This window comes from Balaenoptera physalus (genome assembly GCF_965194825.1).
Source record: "Balaenoptera physalus genome assembly, chromosome: 19".
In the NCBI taxonomy this organism is placed as follows: Eukaryota; Metazoa; Chordata; class Mammalia; order Artiodactyla; family Balaenopteridae; genus Balaenoptera; species Balaenoptera physalus.
Window position 1 is genome coordinate 54,281,296 of NC_138900.1, and position 24,645 is coordinate 54,305,940.

At 37.6% G+C, this 24,645-nt stretch overlaps 1 protein-coding gene and 1 long non-coding RNA gene across 3 annotated transcripts in view; one reads left to right on the forward strand and one right to left on the reverse strand.

Annotated features, from left to right (window-relative positions):
* The window catches only part of LOC309649354, a 460,714-nt gene that overhangs the window by 271,724 nt on the left and 164,345 nt on the right, over positions 1–24,645 (reverse strand). The gene's annotated exons all lie outside the window — the stretch shown is intronic.
* Positions 1–24,645, forward strand: part of HYDIN (HYDIN axonemal central pair apparatus protein) — a 443,025-nt gene that overhangs the window by 172,401 nt on the left and 245,979 nt on the right. For both annotated transcript variants that reach the window (XM_082438963.1, XM_082438964.1), the window contains exons 12-13: positions 11,702–11,820; positions 22,823–23,046. In XM_082438963.1, the coding sequence (XP_082295089.1) occupies positions 11,702–11,820; positions 22,823–23,046 (343 nt within the window). The remainder of the gene's footprint in view (positions 1–11,701; positions 11,821–22,822; positions 23,047–24,645) is intronic.

Consider the following 24,645-nt stretch of genomic DNA (forward strand, 5'->3'; position numbering starts at 1 on the left):
TACCACCTATGTATTTATCCCTAAGCAAAATAGTGTAGTTTTACCTGTTTTAAAAATTTATATGTTGAAATCATACTCTATGTCTTGAACTGTTAGCACTAGGAAGATAAAGCCATTCAATAAATACTGATTAAATGAATGAGCAAATAAATGAAAAAAATGAATGAATGAGTGAATGAATCCTAGTTTGATCTGCTCTCTCCCTTGCCCATGGATGCTAGATTCTCAAGATGGCCCTAGAATGAATGAAGAATGGACTAGGAGTTTCTGGATTGACAGGTCTGTTTTCACACTTCAGACCAGCATCATCTACCCCGGACTTCTTTTTTTTAATAAATTTATTTATTTTATTTATATTTATTTTTGGCTGTGTTGGGTCTTCGTTGCTGCACGCGGGCTTTCTCTAGTTGAGGTGAGCGGGGGCTACTCTTCGTTGCCGTGTGCAGGCTTCTCATTGCGGTGGCTTCTCTTGTTGCGGAGCACGGGCTCTAGGCGTGCGGGCTTCAGTAGTTGTGGTACATGGGCTCAGTAGTTGTAGCTCGCAGGCTCTAGAGCGCAGCCTCAGTAGTTGTGGCGCATGGGCTTAGTTGCTCCATGGCATGTGGGATTTTCCTGGACCAGGGCTCAAACCTGTGTCCCCTGCACTGGCAGGCGGATTCTTAACCACTGCGCCACCAGGGAAGCCCCTACCCCGGATTTCTTAATGGATCTGGAGGAAATGTTGGTATATCAGTGTTCAGACATAGGCTGGAAATGGTCCAGTGGCCCCCACATCACAGGTGCTGGGACCTCCCTCCCAACAATGGCTTCCCTGGGATGTTGTATTTGGCCGTATTCCAGGGTGCTGGCTGCTCTCCAGGAGGTTCCCAAACATTACATAACTAATGGCATTTATCTATTGTTTCCTTTGCAATTCTGAATTCTGCCACAGAATTCACATCCTGGGTAAACTGAACGGTGTAATTTTCCATCTCCATGACATTCTTCTTTATTTTGTTAGTGGTTTATTAAAAGATACAATTGCCAGGGAAAGGTTTTGTTTACATAGTAATTCCATATTGTCTTCCCTGTAAATTCTGTGCAATTCTATGTGTCTTTTCAAGGGCTGGTGCTGATTCCTTACTATTATCTTCAAAGGTTGGTAAAACCTCCTGGTTTTAGGCCACTAAGAAATACTTCTTAGGCAAATAGAAAAGCTCCTTCCCTCGTTTTGTTTTGCTTTGCTTTTGTTTTCCTGTATGCTTTGAGCATATAAAAGCAAATACATATAGATATGCTTTTCCTCATACCTTTTTACATAAATGACAGCATACTTTACACAGTAGTTCTAATACTGCTTTTTAAATATTTCTTAGAAATTATTCCATAACGATAAATAAAAAGGGGCCATTCTTTTTCATGGTTGTATAGGAATTCTTTGTATTTACATACCACAATTTGACTTCTCACCTTTTGTCACTGAGAAATAGAACACAGATTCAGAAATGTACATAACGTGTGCTGTGGTAGGCAGAGTAATGGCCTCCCCAAGATGGCCATGTCCCCAGCATCTGTGGATATGTTACTGTGGATATGTTACATTGCATAGCAAAGGGGAATTAGGGCAGAAAATGGAATTTAGGTTACTAATGAGCTTACCTTAAGATAGGGAAAATGTCCTGGGTGGCTCAGTAATAAGCACAAGAGTCCTTAAATGTTCAAGAGGGAGGCAGAAGGATCAGTCTCAGTGTTGGAATGATGCCCTATGAGAAAGACTCTACCAGCCATTTCTGGCTTTGAAGATAGACGGCCAAAGAATTCAAGCAGCCTTTAGGAAAGGAAAAGGCAAGAAAATGGATTTTCTCCTAGTCCATCCAGAAAGGAACGCAGCCCTGCCAACACCTTGATTTTAGCCCAGTGAGACCCATTTTGGATTTGGACCTCTAGAACTTTTAAGATAGTAAGTTTGTATGTTAAGCCACTACATTTGTGGTAATTTGTTCCAGCAGCAATAGGGAACTAATACACACACATGTACAGTATAACAAATAATTATAGGCAGACATTATGTAATTGCCACCAAGATCAATAATAGAATATTTCCAGCCTCAATAAGCCCCCCTGTGTATTCCTTCCCAATCACACTCCCTTCACCCCAACCTCTCCCTGAGATAATCACCATTCTGTCCTTCATGATTATTATTTCCTTACTTTCATTTATAGTTTATACTCCCATGTGTGTATAACTAAACATTACAATTTAGTACTTCCTGCCTTTGGAATGTACATAATTGGAATCAGTATGCATGTCTCATCCACATTGTTGCTTGTAGCTCTAGTTGCATTTCATTTTCATTGTTGTATAGTGTTCCATTGTGTGAATGTATGTTCAGAGATAGGAAGTAGCAGGGAAGGCCAGTGTCATTGGTTTTGGGGAGGCCGCTCGGGATGCATGAAATTTAACCCACATCTCCAACTGCAGCCTTTTCTTCTTTTGAAAGCTTTTATATCTAGGCACCATGAGTACAGAGATGCACGGAAACACAGTTCCTGCCCTCAGAAAGGCATGGAATTGAGTGGGGGGAAACTGACACATAAATCAACAGTTATGTAATGCCATACAGTGAATGAATGATAATAGTTGAAAAGAATACAGGACACACGGCTCAGTCTTGAAATATATGTTAGTCAAGTGAAAAAAAGGAGGGGCTGGGCACAAGAAGCAGGGAAACACTTGTGAAAACACATAGAGAAACACTATGTAAAAATATACCATGAGCATGAAATGACAAAGAACTGCAAGTTCCTGGGGTGTGAAACAGAGAGAGACAGAGAAACTTGGGAGGGGACAGGCGGAAATGAAGCTGGAGGCTGGTGTAGTAGGTGGGAACCAGTTCTTGGAGGGCTGCCGGTGACTGCCCGACTAAGAACCTCGGACTTCATCCAGAGTGAGTAAGGAATCACTGAAGGGCTCTAAGCAGGGGAGTGATCTGCTCAGACATGAATATGGCAAATACAACATCATTAAAATCTTTTCAGTTAATCTGAAACTGAATTTTTTTTCTTCATTTAAAATTTTCATATTTTCTTAGAAGTAGTTAAACCTGTATGTTAGATATTTATAAAGACTTGCTGATAGTTTGATCTAGGTCTCAAAACTGATCTTTCATGTATCTTGACTTTCCAATGGAATGTGTAAATACCTAATTTAATCATGAAGATTGCCTTAAAAAAAAAAAAACTCAAAGGGAAACTACACATATTTGGTTTGGATCACCACATGGGAACTTCAAAGGAAGTAACACTTTCTGATTTTAATTGTGAAACATATTGCCAGATAACCTCGTTAATGGGTGCTTCAGAGTCAAATGCAGAAAAGTAGCATGTTGGAAATGACTCCAGACATACCCGCTTCCTTTAAAGACCCAATTAAGATGAACCTTATTCTCCATTTTCATTCTGTGCACCATAAGAGAAACATCTGAGTTTTTAGCACAATTTGAGGCTTTTGAGTTTAATCCTAATTAAACTAAAGAATGGAGATTTAGGAAAGGAAAAGCTAAATCACCCCAATCATTAAAAACATTTTTGGATTTTCAGAGTAATAAGTGAGTAATACTCTACATATTTCTAAGCTGTCTTTCTCAAAACTCATCAGATTGCAACCTGATAATAATATAAAGTATCTTAGTCCTATGAATGAGAAATTATTTTCTTGATCAACTACTTTAGATTACATTTACTTTAAATTACATTTTCAGTTATCTAGTATTTCAAACATAAAGAAAATTATAGGGAATAATATACCAGTGTCTTTTATACATACCCCAATTTAGGAAAACTTGAACAAGTAGAAACGCCCATGTTTTTGGTCAGGAAAATCAACATTATAAATAGGTCAATTCTCCCTGTAAATGCAATGTGATCCCAATGGTAATATCAGTAAGGTTGTTTTTTTTAATTGGGTTGATTCTAAAATTCTTATGGAAGAAATAAATGAAGTAGGGTTGCCTAGAAAATTCAACAAGAATAATGTGGGAGGACTGGCTCCACCATATATTAAAACATTAAAACCTATAGTAAATACAGTTGTATGTATGGTTTATGAACATGAAGAGAAAGTAGCCATCAAATCAATATTTATTTTTCTTTTCAACCATACCATCAGCAGCAGCAGCATGTCCTAATCCCCTAAATCCTACCCTCCCCCAAATCCTTATTTCCCAGTGTCCTATGTGAGCAAAATAAAAACCCTAATTTGTTTAAGTCACTTTGTTCTATTTATCTTTTGATGCATAACAAACCATCCTAAATTTAGTGGCTTCAAACAACTAGCAATCACTTATTTTGCACACAGATCTGTGATTCAGGATTCAGCAAGGACAGCTCTCTTTGCTCCACATGAAGACAGCTGGACACACTTGAAGGTAGAAGCTGATTTCATTTTTTAGCTCATCCACCTATATATCTGGCACTTGATCCTGGCTGTTGGCAGGGACCTCACCAGGTTCTGTTTGCTGGAACCTATCAGTGGCCTCTCCATGTGGCTGCTTGCTTCCTCATAGCATGAACAATGGACTGAATTGTTGAGATGAGAAATCTACTGCAGTCTAATTTTAATTTCTTTAGGTTATCTGTCTTTCTATCAGATTGATATTAAGAATTACTTTATGCTTTGGTGTTCTACAGTTTCACTGAGATGGATTTGCCTTTATCCTACTTGGTACTTGATATGCTTCTTTAATTTAAGAACCTTTCATCAATTCTGGAAAATTCTCAGCAATTATCTCTTCAGTGTTGTTTTCATCTCATTATCTCAATTTTCTCCTTCTGTAAATTCTTTTAGATATATGTCTTTCCCATGGAATTGCAGAGTCTTTTAACTTCTCCTTTATATTTTTGATCTCTTCGTCTCTGTATGATACATTCTGGGTTTTTTTTTCCAAGATCTTTCTTCTAGTTGACTAATTCTTTCTTCAGCTATTTCTACTCTGGTGTATTTATCTATTCAGTTTTTATTTCATCAACTTGATTTTTCAGTTTTAGAAGTTCTATTTGGTTTTAATACTTTCATTTTTGTCTCCTTCAAATGGTTTCTCTTTCTTCATTTACCTCTTTAAAGATTTTGAGAATGCTATGTTAGAGTTTATTTAAGACTTTTCTATTATCTCAAACTCTTGGGGTACTAATTTGCATGTTTTTGGTAACCACTGATTTTCCTCATATTGAATTGATTCTTTAGATGGCTTGAAATGTTTGTGTTCTTAGCTCATCTTTAGCATGTGCTATGGAATGAATGTTTGTGTCCCTGCCCCCTTGCCCCAAAATTCATATTTTGAAACATAATACTCAATGTGATGGTATTTGGAGGTGGGAACTTTGGGGGTGATTAGGTAGAGGGCAGAGCCTTCATGAATGTGGTTAGTGCCCTTTATAAAAGAGACACCGGAAAGCTCCATTGCCCGTTCTTCCATGTGAGTGAGAAGACAGCATCTGTGAAGCAGGAAGAGGGCTCTCACCAGACACTGAATCTGCCAGCACCTTGATCTTGGACTTCCCGGCCTCCAGAACTGTGAGAAATAAATGTTTGTTGTTTAAGCCACCCAGTCTGTGGTATTTTATTACAGCAACCCAAACAGACTAAGACAGTATGGGTACTGGATCATGGAGGTGTTCCTTCAGAACAATTTTTTATTTCTTCAGGACTTTACAACTTTTATTTTCACAGCTTCTGATTCTTTCACCTATAATATAATATAAATTTGGATCCCATTCCTATACATGGGACTTTGATTTCTCACAGGGGCCTTTTTCCCCTATTCAGATTGCAAGGTAGAGGACAAGCTTCATCACTGTTCCCTTAGACCAATAGGTAGAATTTTTCTAGTTTCCTTTTTGGAAAGAGGCATCCTTTCCAAGGTCCTAGATTTATGCAGGAATCTAAGTTCAGTTCCTCATTCCCAGATAGGAACAAAGCCATATGCCCTATTTCTGTGAGGGTGTTTAAACTGAAGCCATTAGACCATAAGGCTGTATGTACTTTAAAAATCTCTGAGTTCCCTTTTTATTTCTAGCACCTGGTGTTTTCCTTTCTTTCTTTTGGGCTTGGATAAGTATTAAAACTATATATTTGTCATAATTTTAATGATTTTTTTTGTATTTGAAGCGGAAGGATGTGCTTAGTCAGCTTACCCTGCCCTGTTGTCAGAAGTTAATGTAGTTAACAGTGTTCATATGTTTCTTGAGGTAATATCCTTAGAGAATCTGCATCGAGTCACTCTGGCTGCTCATTAAAAATGTAGGTTCTTGGGTTTCATCTATGTTTTTTGAATTAAAATCTGTGGAGATAGTGCTAAAGAATATTTTAACAAGGACTGAAAATTAAGTGTGTAACAAGGTTGCAGGATACAAGATTTATATAGAGAGAAATCAATTGTGTTTCTAGACAATGAACAATGGAAATTGAATTTTTAAAAAGCAATATTACTTATAATACAATAGCATTAAGAAATATGAACTACTTAGAGATTAATTTGGCAAAAGATGTGGAAGACCTGTACACTGAAAACTATAAAACACTGCTGAGAGAAATTAAAAACCTAAATAAATGGAGAACTGTACCTTGTTAATAGGTGGGTAATTAAATATTAAGATGTCATTTTCCCCCAAAATTCACCTATAGATTCAATGCAATTCAAATAAAAATCCAAACAGCTTTTTCTTGGTAGAAATTGACAAGCTCATTCTAAAATTCATATGGAAATGCAAAGAATTTAGAATAACCCAAACAACTTTGGAATAGAAGAATAAAATTGGAAGACTACTATGACCTGATTTCAAGACAACTTCTAAGCTACGGTAATCAAGATAATCCAGCATAATATCCCCAACTAAAAATTCTTAACTTAATCACATCTTTTGTCATATAATATTCACCTTTTTTGCCATATGAAATAATACTTATAGGTTACAGGAATTAGGACGTGGATATCTTTGGGGGCCATTATTCAGCCTACCACAGATCCTATGTGGGTGCCCAGTTGTCTTAGCTCTTTATACTGTGTGGTCCACCTTTCCGTACTGATTTTCAACACCTGCTCTGTCATAAGTCAAATTTGCATATGTGTGCATTTATTCTGAGTTCTGTATTCTGTTTCCTTAGTCATTTTTCACTTTCTGCCCCAATACCACACTATCTTAATTACAGTAGATTTACAACTGACTTTAATATATGAAAGGGCAAGTCCCCTCAATTTATTTTCTTTAGTAACGTCTTGGTTGTTACTGGCCCTTTGATTTTACACTTAAATTTTATAATGAACCATCAAATTCCTCCAAATTTTACCTGCTGCCATTTTGTTTAGTAGAGCATTAAAATTATATAGATCAGTTGCAGGAAAATTGACAATTTTATAATATTGAGTCTCCCATTTCAAGAACATAACCTAGTTCTCCATTTATTTAGATCTTTCTTAATATCTTTCAGTAAAGTTTTGCAATTTGTTCCTTGAAAGTCTTAAGTATATTTTGTTAGATTTATTTCTAGGTACTTTATATTTTTGTTGCTATTGTAGAATTAATATCTTGAAAATTAATTTTTTGACTCTTGCTGTGTATAGAAATGCAGTTGACTTTTGTATTTGATTTGGTAACCATCATTCTTTATCTTTTTAATTTTAAAAAGTATTTATAGGTTCTTTAGGATTTTTCAGGTAGGTAGTCATAAAATCTGTGAATTATGACCATTTGTTCTTCCTATTTATACATTCTCCCCCCCCCCCTTTTTCTTGTCTTACTGCACAGGAATGGAGCTCAAGTATCATATTGAACATCTAATATATATATCTTAGATGGCAAGTTTTTGAAAGCCCATGGTTACATTTTCTGGTATTTAATGCAATATAATCTATTGCATTCACAGATTTTAGGGCTGTGAAAGGGGTTCTGTAGTACATCTCCCTGCTTCTCATGTGTGAAACCAGGACACTGTAATCATAGATGAGAAGCTTCCCTATTTTAAGAACATTTTAATATTTTGCTCTTCTAATAAGGAATCTGACCTTAGAGCTTAATAGTTCTTTCAAGCTTGTCCATCTTGCTGCCTTTTGCCAAAATCCCTGCTTCAAAAATCTTGTGGAAACATAGCACTTGTAATGTAACACTAAAATTTAGACTAACTCTTACAAACGCAAGCCTGGGTATTACTTTACTCCTATTCTGTCCTGGGTTAGGGAAATGGCTAGCTACAAATAAGAAAGTCTCCCTTGAAGTAATTAATAATTCCCAAAGAAACATTGGCTCACTGCTTTTGTACAACACATCTCCTTTTTTCTTTTTTATTAAGGAAGGCAGTCAAGATAACAGATTGGGAAAGCTTTAAGCCTGACAGTTATAAATAGTCTTGCAGTTTATTCCACAATGTATTTGCAGTTCTCTTCCTTTGCCATTCTGAAAGTTGGATCTCTGTCAAAATACTTTTCTCTTGACCAAGGAGTACAAATCATTGCCTTCAAAACAGGTTTGAAGATTAAAACTCTAAAATAATGGAGTAGGGTGATAAGGTTTGGGCTCTCTGAGAATTTTACTGATGCTCTAGAGTGTTGTCAAACGAACACTGATCTTTAGAGGAACTTTAGAGGAACTTCTTCTCCAGGGATCACATGGATTGGGAGAACCCTTTGAATAAATGAGCTGTTCCAAATATTGCTAAGATTGCTCTTGTTTCTTGTAATCAAAGCAATACTTGCCTAATGACCATTGTGTTGCCAAGCACTAGAGGGGACCCAGAGACAAGTATTCTTGTCTTTAAAAGGACAGTCATGGAGAGGAAGCGTTAAAGATACAGACGCTAAATAGCAATAGAAGACAGTGGAACATAAAATGTCACAAGGCATTATTATGATGATAATAAATTAATATTATTAATAACAACCAATAATATCACTTGGTTGTTCAAAGTGTATTTGCTCTAATACTGAAAATTGCATCTAACAGAGCATCAAAATAATTTTGAATGTTCAAAATGTTACACACAGAGCAAATACATAATTTTTCCCTAAATAACTTGAAATTTCAGTGGTGCAAATTTAAGGAAAACCTATTAAATTATCAAATATTTTCGAGTGTTGATTTTTGAGGGAGAACATGGAAAGACAGAAACCATTAATACTGTTGATGTTTTTGTGTAAATTAGTACAACCATTCTAGAAGACAATATGGCCATAGCTGTCAGACTGTCAAATGTGTATCCTTTTGTTCTGGCATTCTACTTCCTATAGTGGTGGGCTGGGTAATTTAACTCCCTTTTTCTCTCTCTCTTTTTCTCTCTCTCTCGCATACACACACACACACACTCTCAGAGCAACTAAAAGAATAAAAGAACGAGTCAAAATATATTTTTCAAACTTGTTAGAAAGCAAAAGAGAGCTGCCAGGACAGTGAAGGATTTGGGGACCAAGATCCAGGAGAAGAAAGAAACCAAAACAATCAGATTTGGGGGCCTCTTTATCCTTAGTGACACTGACTTTTTGGGAGATACTGCAGAGACTGAAAAATTAAGCAGAGTTAGGGAAGAAAACATAGGAGTTAATGGGATGTGCAAGGAGAAAGGGCCCTAGAAATCCCCCATGCTTGAGGGTGGGACCCAGTAAAGTGGGGACTAGAAATAAGTCCTTATAAGAACTAGAGCTCAGCTTTGGATCATTTTTCAAGCATAGATTTGATTAAGACAGTTCTCCGCTGGGGTTCCAAGAGTATTTAATCCCTAATGTTCTAAGGTATGTCTTATATATGAGGAATTAACTTCTCTTCTATATGTAGGATAGTACTAGCTACACACCCTTCTTGGGAGAATTGAGAAAACAGTCACTCCAATGATTTGCTGCAGGGCTTAATTCCGTCACAGAATCTTACTGCCAATGGTTAGATTCGGTTATCTGGGATCGCTAATATCCCCTAGTCACCAGCCAGAACCTGGAAGAAGATAACATCTTAGTGTTTCAAATTAAATCTACAGTTTTTTATATACACTGATCAGCACTCAATCAGAAATAACCAAGTATATGAGGAGGTAACACAGTCTGATAGAACACCAAGATAAACAATAGGAGCAAACCCATAGAGAGCCAGGTAATAGAATTTCTAGACACAGATTTTTTTTAATGTTCTTACTAAAGATAATATTGAGCAGAGACCTGGAAACTACAAAAAAATCCAATAGGAAGTCTAGCATGGAAAAGTTATGATGACAAATTAAGAACTCAGTAGATGAATTTAATAGCCTGTTAGGTATACCTAGAGGTAGATTTTGTAAACTGGAAATTAGATAAATCAAAGAAAATAGCTACACTAAAGCATATAGGGACAAAATGCAGAAAAGAACATAAGAACTGAGTGGAATGTGGTAAAAAGCTCATATATACGTGTGTGTGTATATATATACACACACACATATATATATATAAAGAAATGGGAAAATTGAGCATAAGCAATATTTGAAGAGATAATGAGAAAAAAAAATTTCCAAATTGGGTGAAATACATTTATCCACAGATTCAAAAAGTGCAATAAACCCCAAGAAGGATAAATGCAAACCACACTTGGGAACATTATAGTAAAACTGCTGAAAAACAAAGACAAAAGGAAAATCTTAACGCAGTCAGAGGAAAAGACGTATTATCTCAAATGAGCAATAAGACTGTAAACTGAGTTCTCAACAGAAATGGTGGAAGACAAGAAATAATAGAATGGTATCTTCAAAGTGCTTAAAGAAAACATAGGAAAATTGATCATAAATGTATTAAAGGATATTAATTACATTGTAATTTGTTGTAATGAAAATTTGGAAGCCACTTAAATATCCAATAAGAAGGACTGGTTAAAAATATTTACTACATCTTTAGGTGATGATATGTAAAAATGTTCCAGATGTATTGTTAAGTGAAAAAAAGCAGGCTAAAAATAATTTATAGCATATGCTCTCATTTACATTAACAATTCTTAAATCTGATTAAATGTGGAAGAATTGGCACCAAAATGCTAACAATAGTTATCTTTGGGTGGTGGAATTATGATAAAATTTCTACTTTCCCTTTAATATTTTTATAATAATCACATATTATCAGATGCAGATACATACCCCATTTTAAAAGGCAAAGAAAAGCAGTCAGTACTTTAGAGGCTTGTGCTCTGTATTGACCCTGGGTGCATTGTGGCTGTGTAGTAAAGGATACTGTTTAGTGGATTCCATTTCCTCTGTATGAAAGAAGCTGCAAAGTGAGGGTCAGGTAAGACTCCTAGACTCAGATCCCTTAATGCCCTGGCTCTTCCTAAATCTAGGAAAGATCAGCGTGAACAAGGTCTCTTGGAGCCCCGTGGCGGCGCTCATCTTATGGTCATTCTTCTCTGATTTAGAGAAATTATTTTCCTTTATAAAAAACTTAAGGATACAGTTAAGATTGGGTTAAATTTTTTAAATTGTTTTTTTCTGCTAAAATGTCAGCCTAGATTGCAATATAAGCTTTCCCCTAAAGTTAAGAAACTAACCAGTATTCTTGTTTCTTAAAGATAAGCTAAATCTTCAGCATTGGTTAAATTACACTCCCTCAGTCCATTGTAGGGAGTTGTTGCAATAATCTTGACTGCTTACATTAATAAGAGGTTGTGGGTAATCTGGGGTAATAAAGCGTCACTGAGGGTAATAAAGTCTGAATTATTTTTACAGGCCGAGAGATCCGTTTGCCCCTCCGAATCAAAGGGGAAGGAATGGGACCAAAGATTCACTTCAACTTTGAGTTGCTGGATATTGGAAAAGTTTTTGTTGGATCTGTACATTGTTATGAGGTAAGCACTAGAATTGTTCATTGAGACTCAAAAGTACTTGGCTTTTTTTGTTTTATGTGTGTGTTTTTATTGATAGAAAATTTGTGACATCACATTTTTTCCATTACTCATACCTATTCAGACCCCAAATGATCGAACTCCTCCTCCTCCCTCCCAGCCTTGTTGAGGGAAGCAACTTTTTCCATCCTTTTCAGCCTCTCTAGCTTTATAAAAAGCATCAAAGTCATAACTTAATTGGTTTTATCATCATCATTTTGTAAGTTGCAAAGGGGGACACCATAAATACGTCTCCCCATCTGTTTAATGCTTGTTCTCTGATAACATAAATCCTACAGATCAGAGGATAGAGAACCTTTTACATTTTCCAGAATGTTCTAATGAGGATAGCTGTTTTCACACTTCAGAAGTTTCTCTAATTTAAAATTTTAATTAATTTTCTCTGATTTAAAAGCCAATCGTCCTGATTTCTGGAAGAGCTCTCCCTGCTTTGTCTTTCCAATTAAATACAAAATGATTTTTTACATGATGTAGCCATGGGTTCGTGAGGATCAAAGTTACTTCAGTGTCACTTCATCACTAAATTCATATCCAGGACACTTGTTTACACTATATCAAACTATAACCATTGAAAGTTTATTGTAGAAAGATTCCTAAATTGTAAGTGTTTATATTTCTATAGAGTTAACAATAAAAGCATTTACTTAATGAGTGACAAATAGGTGTCAAGTTCCATGCCTTATTATGTGTGCATGCCTACGTATGTGTGTGTGATTTCTAACTCTTACAGAACCATGAGTGGTGGGTTTTACTGTACCTGTTTTTACACATGAGAAATATGAGACACATAGTGGTTAATTCAGTCAACATCCTCACCCTTCATGTATGTTGAGCACATATGCATTAGTTCACTTGGTCCTCACAAAAACCCTTTGAAGAAGGTACAATGACTATCCCCATTTTATAGCTGAGGAAGCTGGGGCTTAGAGAAGTTTTACTAGTTAAGGTAACGCTACATACTGTAACAAACAAATACAATAATATATCTATTTTGTTCCTAACGTAAAGTCCCAGACAAGCTTGGTCATCAGCAGATGGCTCTCCTCCCGCAGAAGATCAAGAACTCAGCCTCATTCTACCTCATGGCTCTCCCACCCCTAACATCTGAGTTGCAAGATTGTAGTCTCACATGTATCACACTGGCAGTAGGAGAAAGGCATGGAGGGGTGCACATGAGAGGTTTTTATAGGAGGTAGTAATGGAGGTGGCATGTATCACTTTTGTTCATATCCTATTAGGGTCTGTAACTGCAAGGGTGGCTGGGAAATGTAGTCTAGCTATAGGCACAGGAGGAAGAGGATATGGGTTCAGTGAATGGCCAACCTGACTCTGCCACATTTGTTAAGTAACTTGGCAAAGTCACACAGCCTGTAAACGTTAGTGAGCCCCGGGGTACTAGGGCCCTACATCGTGTGGGAAGAGAAAGCCCTTTGCTGGCTTTTCAATCCCTTGGGCTCTCATTATGGGCAAATCCGGTCTACAACCAATTCAGCTCAGCTTAAGCATGGGAGGGGTAAGTGCCCAATTGATGTTGAGAGCTTCCTGCAGTGTCATTTGTCCTCACATTCGTTAGACTTAATGATGGGCCAAATGGGATGATTTGAAAGGTAAATAGAGATGTTAATGTCAGGGAATATACATGAGATGAGATGGAATATACCTAAGAGCATAACTTAAATGAAGTAATCACTCACGTGACTAACAAAGTGAAAAGTGGCACAGCTACTATGTTGCATTGTCCTGTATTGCATTCTGAAAAAATGGTCACTTAGGGAGGGGAAAAAAAGGTATAAGAGTTCTTATTAAATTAAATTGTTCTTATTAAATTGATATTCTGCCTATACTTTATCCAGTGCAAGTTCCCCTCACACCGTACAGACTGTGTTTTATGGATGCCACATTGGAAAAGAACCTTTAGTTCTGATGCAGAATTGTTATCGAGTCCAAGCTCACTCTGCTGGCTACACAACAAGGCAATAAATTGGGAGACGAGGTGTTGAGACAAGGAATAGTGACTTTATTCAGAAAGCCAGTAGACTGAGAAGATGTCAGACTAGTGTCCGCAAAAACCATCTTATTGGGGTCTGGATGCCAGTTTCTTTTATAGAACAGAGAAGGGGAGGAGGTGAGGAAGTAAAGTAAAAAGGCCTAGTTTTGCAAAATATCTCCTGGCTTGGCCAGCATCGGGGAGGGGATGTGTTAATTTCCTCTTTTCTGCAGCCATTCACAGGTGGGCAGAGTCAGATTGTCACCCTGTGAGCTGAACAAAGGCACTTTAGTTTAACATTCAGGCAAAGGGGCAGGGTGCCCTGAGGCAAGCCATTATGTATGATTATAATAACAAAAGCAGTGAAAAGCAAAGGTTAAATAAAAGAAACGGATCCAACATGGAGTCAGATTTTGCTCTTCCCTGTTACAAAATGGATAGGGTTTCTCTGAATGTAATAATAATTTCTTACAAATTTTAACAGAAGTGTGCTTGAGACCATCACTTCCCACTCTCCCATAATTGAACAGTAGAGCAAACCACAGCCAGCTAAGTAAGGGTTAAATGTGGTGCTGCATCAGACTGGACAGTTTTGAGAGCTGTGCAGTGGCAGAGAAGGACATGGTAAGGTGCTTCTTATGGGAATATTTTGCACTCTCTGTGTATTTAATGCTGATGCCTCATTGTGTCTGTCTTTCAATTTATTACATTACCTACTTGAAACAAATTTGAGTAACTAGCTATTGCTGTTAGTCATTGCTGAGCTTAGCAGACACATAAAGACTAATCCCCAAGAGTATATGCTATTCCCCAGTATAATTAGAAGGAAAACAAATGAGAGGTGAAGTTCTACTATAAATTTTCCCCTCTCCAAGGAGTTGGACTGCAAGGGTAAGGGCATTACTAGTAATCAAAAGGTGTCAGAATTGTATTGTCAAACAATTTGCTGGATTCCGTATACATAAGTAGTTGCTGCTTTGTCAGGGGGAGAAGAATGAAATGCATAGTCTCGAAAATAGAGGAACTGGCACCTTATAGAAAATCTGGGTAAGACAGGAAAAAAGGCAATCCATGCACCAGCTCAGAGAGAAGAACAAGTGTCCTTCAAGTTACCATTAACACCTTTGAGTTGCCTTCAAGTTATCACTAGTGCATATCAGTTACTTCTTAAGCATAGGTAAATCTTAAACCCATTCTACTTAGCACTGGGGACATAAATAGCAATCACTATCTTTCATGAGCACTCTTTGCCATGCACTATTCTAAAAGTTATGCAATTTAATAAATGTCATTTTCACAGCAATCTGAGAAGTTAGTAATACTTACATTTTTTGAAAACATCTTTATTGGGGTATAATTGCTTTACAATGGTGTGTTAGTTTCTGCTTCATAACAAAGTGAATCAGCTGTACATATACGTGTATCCCCATAGCTCCTCCCTCTTGCGTCTCCCTCCCACTCTCCCTATCCCACCCCTCTAGATGGTCACAGAGCACCGAGCTGATCTCCCTGTGCTATGCGGCTGCTTCCCACTAGCTATCTATTTTACATTTGATAGTGTATATATGTCCATGCCACTCTCTCACTTGGTCCCAGCTTACCCTTCCCCCTCCCCATGTCCTCAAGTCCATTCTCTACGTCTGTGTCTTTATTCCTGTCCTGCCCCTAGGTTCTTCAGAACTTTTTTTTTTTTTTTAGATTCCATATATATGTGTTAGCATACAGTATTTGTTTTTCTCTTTCTGACTTACTTCACTCTATATGACAGACTCTAGGTCCATCCACCTCACTACAAATAACTCAATTTCGTTTCTTTTTATGGCTGAGTAATAGTCCATTGTATATATGTGCCACATCTTCTTTATCCATTCATCTGTCAATGGACACTTAGGTTGCTTCCATGTCCTGGCTATTGTAAATAGAGCTGCAGTGAACATTGTGGTACATGACTCTTTTTGAATTATGATTTTCTCAGGGTATATGCCCAGTAGTGGGATTGCTGGGTCGTATGGTACTTCTATTTTTAGTTTTTTAAGGAACCTCCATACTGTTCTCCATAGTGGCTGTATCAATTTATATTCCCACCAACAGTGAAAGAGGTTTCCCTTACTCCACACCCTCTCCAGCCTTTATTGTTTGTAGATTTTTTGATGATGGCCATTCTGACTAGTGTGAGCTGATACCTCATTGTAGTTTTGATTTGCATTTCTCTGATGATTAGTGATGTTGAGCATCCTTTCATGTGTTTGTTGACAATCTGTATATCTTCTTTGGAGAAATGTCTACTTAGGTCTTCTGCCCATTTTTGGATTGGGTTGTTTGTTTTTTTGATATTGAGCTGCATGAGCTGCTTGTAAATTTTGAAGATTAATACTTTGTCAGTTACTTCATTTGCAAATATTTTCTCCCATTCTGAGGGTTGTCTTTTCATCTTGCTTATGGTTTCCTTTGCTGTGCAAAAGCTTTTAAGTTTCATTAGGTCCCATTTGTTTATTTTTGTTTTTATTTCCATTTCTCTAGGAGGTGGGTCAAAAAGGATCTTGCTGTGATTTATGTCATAGAGTGTTCTGCTGATGTTTTCCTCTAAGAATTTTATAGTGTCTGGCCTTACATTTAGGTCTTTCATCCATTTTGAGTTTATTTTTGTGTATGGTGTTAGGGAGTGTTCTAATTTCATTCTTTTACATGTAGCTGTCCAGTGTTCCCAGCACCACTTATTGAAGAGGCTGGCTTTTCTCCATTGTTATCTTCTTGACTTCTTTATCAAAGATAAGGTGACCATATGTGTGTGGGTTTATCTCTGGGCTACCTATCTTGTTCCGTTGATCTATATTTCTGTTTTTGTGCCTGTACCATACTGTCTTGATTACTGTAGCTTTGTAATATAGTCTGAAGTCAGGGAACCTGATTCCTCCAGCTCCGTTTTTCTCAAGATTGCTTTGGCTATTTGGGGTCTTTTGTGTTTCCATACAAATTGTGAAATTTTTTGTTGTAGTTCTGTGAAAAATGCCATTGGTAGTTTGACAGGGATTGCATTGAATCTGTAGATGGCTTTGGGGAGTATAGTCATTTTCACAATGTTGATTCTTCCAATCCAAGAACATGGTGTATCTCTCCATCTGTTGGTATCATCTTTAATTTCTTTCATCAGTGTCTTATAGTTTTCTGCATACAGGTCTTTTGTCTCCTTAGGTAGGTTTATTCCTAGGTGTTTTATTCTTTTTGTTGCAGTGGTAAATGGGAGTGTTTTCCTAGTTTCTCTTTCACATTTTTCATCACTGGTGTATAGGAATGCAAGAGATTTCTGTGCATTAGTTTTGTATCCTGCTACTTTACCAATTTCATTGATTAGCTCTAGCAGTTTTCTAGTAGTGTCTTTAGGATTCTCTATAGTATCATGTCATCTGCAAACAGTAACAGCTTTACTTCTTCCTTTCCAATTTGGATTCCTTTTATTTCTTTTTCTTCTCTAATTGCTGTGGCTAAAACTTCCAAAACTATGTTGAATAATAGTGATGAGAGTGGGCAACCTTGTCTTGTTCCTGATCTTAGTGGAAATGGTTTCAGTTTTTCACCACTGAGAACAATGTTGGCTGTGGGTTTGTCATATATGGCCTTTATTATGTTGAGGTACGTTCCCTCTGTGCCTACTTTGTGGAGGGTTTTTATCATAAATGGGTGTTGAATTTTGTTGAAAGCTTTTTCTGCATCTATTGAGATGATCATACGGTTTTTATCCTTCAGTTTGTTAATATGGTGTATCACATTGATTGATTTGCGTATATTGAAGAATCCTTGCATCCTGGGATAAACCCCACTTGATCATGGTGTATGATCCTTTTCATGTGCTGCTGGATTCCGTTTGCTAGTATTTTGTTGAGGATTCTTGCATCTGTGTTCATCAGTGATATTGGCCTGTAGTTTTCTTTCTTTGTGACATCTTTGTCTGGTTTTGTTATCAGGGTGATGGTGGCCTCATAGAATGAGTTTGGGAGTGTTCCTCCCCCTGCTATATTTTGGAAGAAGTTGAGACAGATAGGTGTTAGCTCTTCTCTAAATGTTTGCTAGAATTCGCCTGTGAAGCCATCTGGTCCTGGGCTTTTGTTTGTTAGAAGATTTTTAATCACAGTCTTAATTTCAGTGATTGTGTTTGGTCTGTTTATATTTTCTATATCTTCCTGGTTCAGTCTCGGAAGGTTGTGCTTATCTAAGAATTTGTCCATTTCTTCCAGGTTGTCCATTTTATTGGCATATACTTGCTTGTAGTAACCTCTCATGATCCTTTGTATTTCTGCAGTGTCAGTTGTTGCTTCTCCTTTTTCATTTCTAATTCTGTTGATTTGAGTCTTCTCCCTTTTTTTCTTGATGAGTCTGGCTAATGGTTTATCAATTTTGTTTATCTTCTCAAAGAACCAGCTTTTAGTTTTATTGATCTTTGCTATTATTTCCTTCATTTCTTTTTCATTTATTTCTGATCTGATCTTTATGATTTCTTTCCTTCTGCTAACTTTGGGGGTTTTTTGTTCTTCTTTCTCTAATTGCTTTAGGTGAAAGGTTAGGTTGTTTATTTGAGATGTTGCTTGTTTCTTGAGGTAGGATTGTATTGCTATAAACTTCCCTCTTAGAACTGCTTTTGCTGCATCCCATAGGTCTTGGGTGGTCGTGTTTTCATTGTCATTTCTTCCTAGGTGTTTTTTGATTTCCTCTTTGATTTCTTTAGTGATCTCTTGGTTATTTAGCAGTGTATTGTTTAGCCTCCATGTGTTTGTATTTTTTTACAGATTTTTTCCTGTAATTGGTATCTAGTCTCATAGCATTATGGTTGGAAATGGTACTTGATATGATTTCAGTTTTCTTAAATTTACCAAGCCTTGATTTGTGACCCAAGATACGATCTATCCTGGAGAATGTTCCATGAGCACTTGAGAAGAAAGTGTATTCTGTTGTTTTAGGATGGAATGTCCTATAAATATCAATTAAGTCCATCTTGTTTAATGTATCATTTAAAGCTTGTGTTTCCTTATTTATTTTCAATTTCGATGATCTATCCATTGTTGAAAGTGGGGTGTTAAAGTCCCCTACTATGATTGTGTTACTGTCGATTTCCCCTTTTATGGTTGTTAGCATTTGTCTTATGTATTGAGGTGCTCCTATGTTGGGTGCATAAATATTTACAGTTGTTATATCTTCTTGGATTGATCCCTTGAACATTCTGTAGTGTCCTTCTTTGTCTCTTGTAATAGCCTTTATTTTAAAGTCTATTTTGTCTGACCTGAGAATTGCTACTCCAGCTTCCTTTTGATTTCCATTTGCATGGAGTATCTTTTTCCATCCCCTCACTTTCAGTCTGTATGTGTTCCTAGGTCTGAAGTGGGTCTCTTGTAGACAGCATATATACGGGTCTTGTTTTTGTGTCCATTCAGCCAGTCTGTGTCTTTTGGTTGGAGCATTTAATCCTTTTACATTTAAGGTAGTTATCAATATGTATGTTCCTATTACCATTTTCTTAATTGTTTTCGGTTTGTTATTGTAGGTCTTTTCCTTCTCTTGTGTGTTCCCTTAGCATTTATTGTAAAGCTGGTTTGGTGGTGCTGAATTCTCTTAGCTTTTGCTTGTCTGTAAAGGTTTTAATTTCTCCATCAAATCTGCATGAGATACTTGCTGGGTAGAGTAATCTTGGTTGTAGGTTTTTCCCTTTCATCACTTTAAATATGTCCTGCCACTCCCTTCTGGCTTGCAGAGTTTCCGCTGAAAGATCAGCTGTTAACCTTATGGGGATTCCCTTGTTTGTTATTTGTTGTTTTTCCCTTGCTGCTTTTAATATTTTTTCTTTGTATTTAATTTTTGATAGCTTGATTAATATGTGTCTTGGCGTGTTTCTCCTTGGATTTATCCTGTATGGGACTCTGTGTTCTTCCTGGACTTGATTAACTATTTCCTTTCCCATATTAGGGAAGTTTTCAACTATAATCTCTTTAAATATTTTCTTAGTCCCTTTCTTTTTCTCTTCTTCTTCTGGGACCCCTATAATTCGAATGTTGGTGCATTTAATGTTGTCCCAGAGGTCTCTGAGACTGTCCTCAATTCTTTTCATTCTTTTTTCCTTATTATGCTCTATGGTAGCTATTTCCACTATTTTATCTTCCAGGTCACTTATCCGTTCTTCTGCCTCAGTTATTCTGCTATTGATTCCTTCTAGAGAATTTTTAATTTCATTTATTGTGTTGTTCATCATTGTTTGTTTGCTCTTTAGTTTTTCTAGGTCCTTGTTAAACGTTTCTTGTATTTTCTCCATTCTATTTCCAAGATTTTGGATCATCTTTACTATCATTACTCTGAATTCTTTTTCAGGTAGACTGTCTATTTCCTCTTCATTTGTTTGGTCTAGTGGGTTTTTACCTTGCTCCTTCATCTGCAGTGTGTTTCTCTGTCTTCTCATTTTGCTTAACTTACTGTGTTTGGGGTCTTCTTTTTGCAGGCTGCAGGTTCGTAGTTCCCATTGTTTTTGGTGTCTGCCCCCAGTGGCTAAGGTTGGTTCAGTGGGTTGTGTAGGCTTCCTGGTGGAGGGGACTGGTGCCTGCGTTCTGGTGGATGAGGCTGGATCTTGTGTTTCTGGTGGGCAGGGCCGCGTCTGGTGGTGTGTTTTGGGGTGTCTGTGACCTTATTATGATTTTAGGCAGCCTCTCTGCTAGGGGGTGGGGTTGTGTTCCTGCCTTGCTAGTTGTTTGGCATAGAGTGTCCAGCACTGTAGCTTGCTGGTCGTTGAGTTGAGCTGGGTCTTAGCATTGAGATGGAGATCTCTGGAAGAGCTTTCACTGTTTGATTTACGTGGAGCCGGGAGGTCTCTGGTGGACCAGTGTCCTGAACTCGGCTCTCCCATCTTAGAGGCACAGGCCTGACACCCAGCTGGAACACCAAGACCCTGTCAGCTATACAGCGAACAAGATGCACTGTGGTACTTGGCCCCAGGTGGCAACTACGGCTGCTGCCCGGGTTCCCTGGTTTATCAGTAATACTTATACATTACAGATGGGGAAACGGACACAGAGAAGCCAAGCAGGTTCTGCAAGGTCATACAGCTAGTCACGTCAGTGGAAAAGCTGGGATTTGAACCCAGGCATTTGGCTTCTGAGACCCTGGTCATAATCACTTTTCTGCATGGTCTTTTTAAAAGGAATAAAGGATGAAGCATAACTCCTATGACCAGGGAACATAGGATGAGGGAGATGGGAAATAAATGTAAAAAGATGAACACCGTATCAAGTAACACTTAGTTATGTACCTCTTTTGGTACATCATCCGTCTTCTCTTGGCAGGAGTGGTTGTCTTCCTTTGCAAGAGCCCCTGACTGTATCCTACTTATGCTCTTGATTCCTTCTTCTCTGCTCCTGAGGAGGCAACCTGATCTAGTGGACCCCCTACATCCACCCAGACCCTATTACCTTGGTTACCTAGTCCCCTTTTCTTATTACAAAAACAAACATCTAGGCTGGGCCTTAAGTGTGCATTATCTCATTTAATAGTATAAATAGACTAAGTCTCACCTACCATACCTTCCTGCAGCTTTGCCACCCTCATTTTCTCTTTTTTACCACTAATCTTCTCAAAACAGGAATCAAGAATAGTCAACCACTATTTCCTCTGCACCTACTCACTCCCTAAACATTTGTACTCTGGATTCTACAGTCACACTCTATTGAAATTACTTTCTTCTTCAAGGGCAGGGATGGCCTCTAATTAAAAATAAAAAATCTATAGAATTTTCTCAAAGCTTATTCTCCTTAACCTCTATCCCCGTTCAACCCCTTTTGGAAGTTGTCTCTTGGCTTTCTCGGTTCCTGACATGCCCCCCATACTTTTCTGAATCTTTCTTCATCACCTCCTCTTTTTTCCCTCCAGTGCCTTGATGTAGGTTGAAGGCACTTTCTAAGTAGAGAGAATGACTGTTCACCCGTTCAGGTGTAAGCGTTGGCAAGGAATAGAGATTGTGTTCTAGAAGCCGAAGAATAGGGCTGTGTGGCTATAGTACAAGTTCATGGACGGACTTGTGGAAAGTGACAGTGGGAGTGGTAGACGGAGCCAGCTGTGGAGGCCTCTGAATGCCAGGCATGAGCTTTGTAAACACACCTCGTGTGCAATCAAATATGGGCAATGACTTGGTTCTAGAACATTAGTATATAGGAATAAAACTTTTCTGTATGGGACTTCCCTGGCGGTCCAGTGGTTAAGACTCCATGCTTCCACTGTGCGGGGGACACGGTTTCCATCCCTGGTCGGGGAATTAAGATGCCTCACACAGCACTGCACAGCCAAAAAAAAAACAAAACCAGACAAACGAACAAAAAACTTTTCTGTAGTAAAACAATGGCTCACATAAGCATCCCAAAACAGTTATCCATCCATTACAGTTTGAGATGAAAATATCACAATAGGATGAAATCTAATGGTACAACAAAGAGAATCCTTGCAATCTGGAATCCACAATAATAGCTCCTGCTACATTCTTCAAGCTACATTATAAACATAGGCTTAGATAGTTCTTGATCCTTTATTCTAACTTGCTTTTTATTTTTCAGCATGCCACTTAATCCCAGCCTTCTCATGTGTATAAGAGAAAGACCTACCTTCTCTTGGTTACTTCAGAGATAGAATCAAAAAAAAAGGTCTTTTAAGGTTCTTCTTCAATAGATGTGATTATGATCAATCTTTATAGCATGAATATAATGCATATGACTAACTCTATTTTAAAGAGGAGATAAAAACACTTTCTGTTTCTGATAAAAATTGCTTTCTGGCTTGGGATTCCTGTCTTCAAACATTCAAGACAGAAGACTGCTTATTTTTCCCCTGGAGTTTTTCTGTGGTTCTACTTCCTGCAGCTGTCTCTGTGTTGGTGCTTATATGAAAATAAATCAGAGGCCCACTGCCTACCTTTTCATTCTTGTCTTTTTGATATAGGCAGTACTATCCAACAAAGGCAGCATTGATGCCCTCTTCAACGTGATCCCTCCAACTTCGGCTGTGGGGACCTGCTTTGTTTTCAGTCCCAAGGAAGGTATCATCGATCCAAGTGGAGTCCAGGCTGTCCAGATCTCCTTCAGTTCTTCCATCCTGGGACACTTTGAAGAAGAGTTCCTGGTCAGTGTCAATGGATCACCAGAGCCTGTGAAACTGACCATTATGTAAGTTACTTCTACAGGTAATGTGGAAACTGAAGTTTTTACCTAATGCTTTCTTAAACTTCAAAACTAGAGCACTTTACAAATTAATGGAGAATTACTAGGTTGCCAAAATATTTATTTATTTTTTTGTCAACAATATTGATACCTGTCTGAAAGTAGCAACAATTTGATTCCCTACTGTTTACTTTTACTGTTACAGAAGTAAAATGTAAAAATAAAATCCTTTCATAAACTTACTTTAAAAAACCAAAACTAGATCATGTCTTGAATGTCCATAACTGTCTTTGTTGATATGACCACATCAACATACTGGGGTGTTTTAAATTTCCACCAGTGTTTCTCTAGTGAACATGTTTAACTTATTACTGTAGTATGGATGCAGATGGTATTTTGGAATCTAGTTTTTCTGTAAGCTGTAACCTTATAAAATAAGAACTTAAACACTATATTAGTTTCTACTTACTCTCTGTTTTAGTATGTTTAGGGAAAGTAGGTTATTAACACCTGGATAAAATCATCTCCTATAATTAAACTCTAACTGTTATCACAGTTTCTGTAAACCTGCATCTCTTGTTTTTATTTTAAGGAAATTCTTTAAGTGCTCTTAACCTTTAATGTCTCCAGGAATTATAAAAGTCTACTTATAGTGTCAGTCAGTCAAGGCTAGACACTTGCAGCTTTTGTGCTAGATGTCTTTTAATGGCTTCTCTAGCTGCTTTGTTTGTCCTCAGGTTTTAAAAAGAAGTTCTCTGTGACCAACCCATTGGGCAGATCTATAGCTTTAGTTCCTGGTGCTTAAAAAGATCATATCTTCAGAATAGATTGCAGATTCTATTTAGATTCCCACAGCAACAGGTTGTTAATTACCATGGTAGTCTCTCTTATTATGGGTCAGTAGCCTAGCAGGACCTCACTCCATCTACAGCTGAGGTCTCCTTTGTGGCCTGGAGATAACATAGAAAAGAGACAGACATACTTCCTAGGCCTGAAGGGTCCTGGGAAAACTTATTGATCTTGTGATACCTACTGGAAATTTAGAATCTTAAGATTGACTCCAAGGCGATTACCATTTCTTCTCAATTCTTCCACCTAAGTATGTCTGTTCTAGGGTGAATTACATCCTCCCAAATTTCATATGTTGAAGTCCTAACACTCAGTGCTTCAGAATGTGACTGCATTTGGAGATAAGACTTTTAAAGAAGTAATGAAGGTAAAATGAGGTCATATAGGTGGGCCCTAATCTAATAAGAATGGTGTCCTTGTAAGAAGAGGACATTAGGACAGATACACAAACAGGAAAAGACTGTGGGAAGACATGGGGAGAAGGTACCCATCTACAAGCTAAGGAGGGAGTTCCTCAGAAGAAACCAACCCTGCCAACACATTGATCTTGGACTTCCAGCCTACAGAACTGTGAGGAAATAAATTTCTGTTGTTTAAACCACTGAGTCTCTAATACTTTATGACAGTCCTAGCAAATGAATACAACCCCTAACAAGTAAGGAGAGTGAGTGCATATGCCTCAGGTGTTCTGTGGCATGGCTAAGACAACCTACCACAGTCATAAACTCTTTAAAAAGATCTCAAGACTTATCTGAA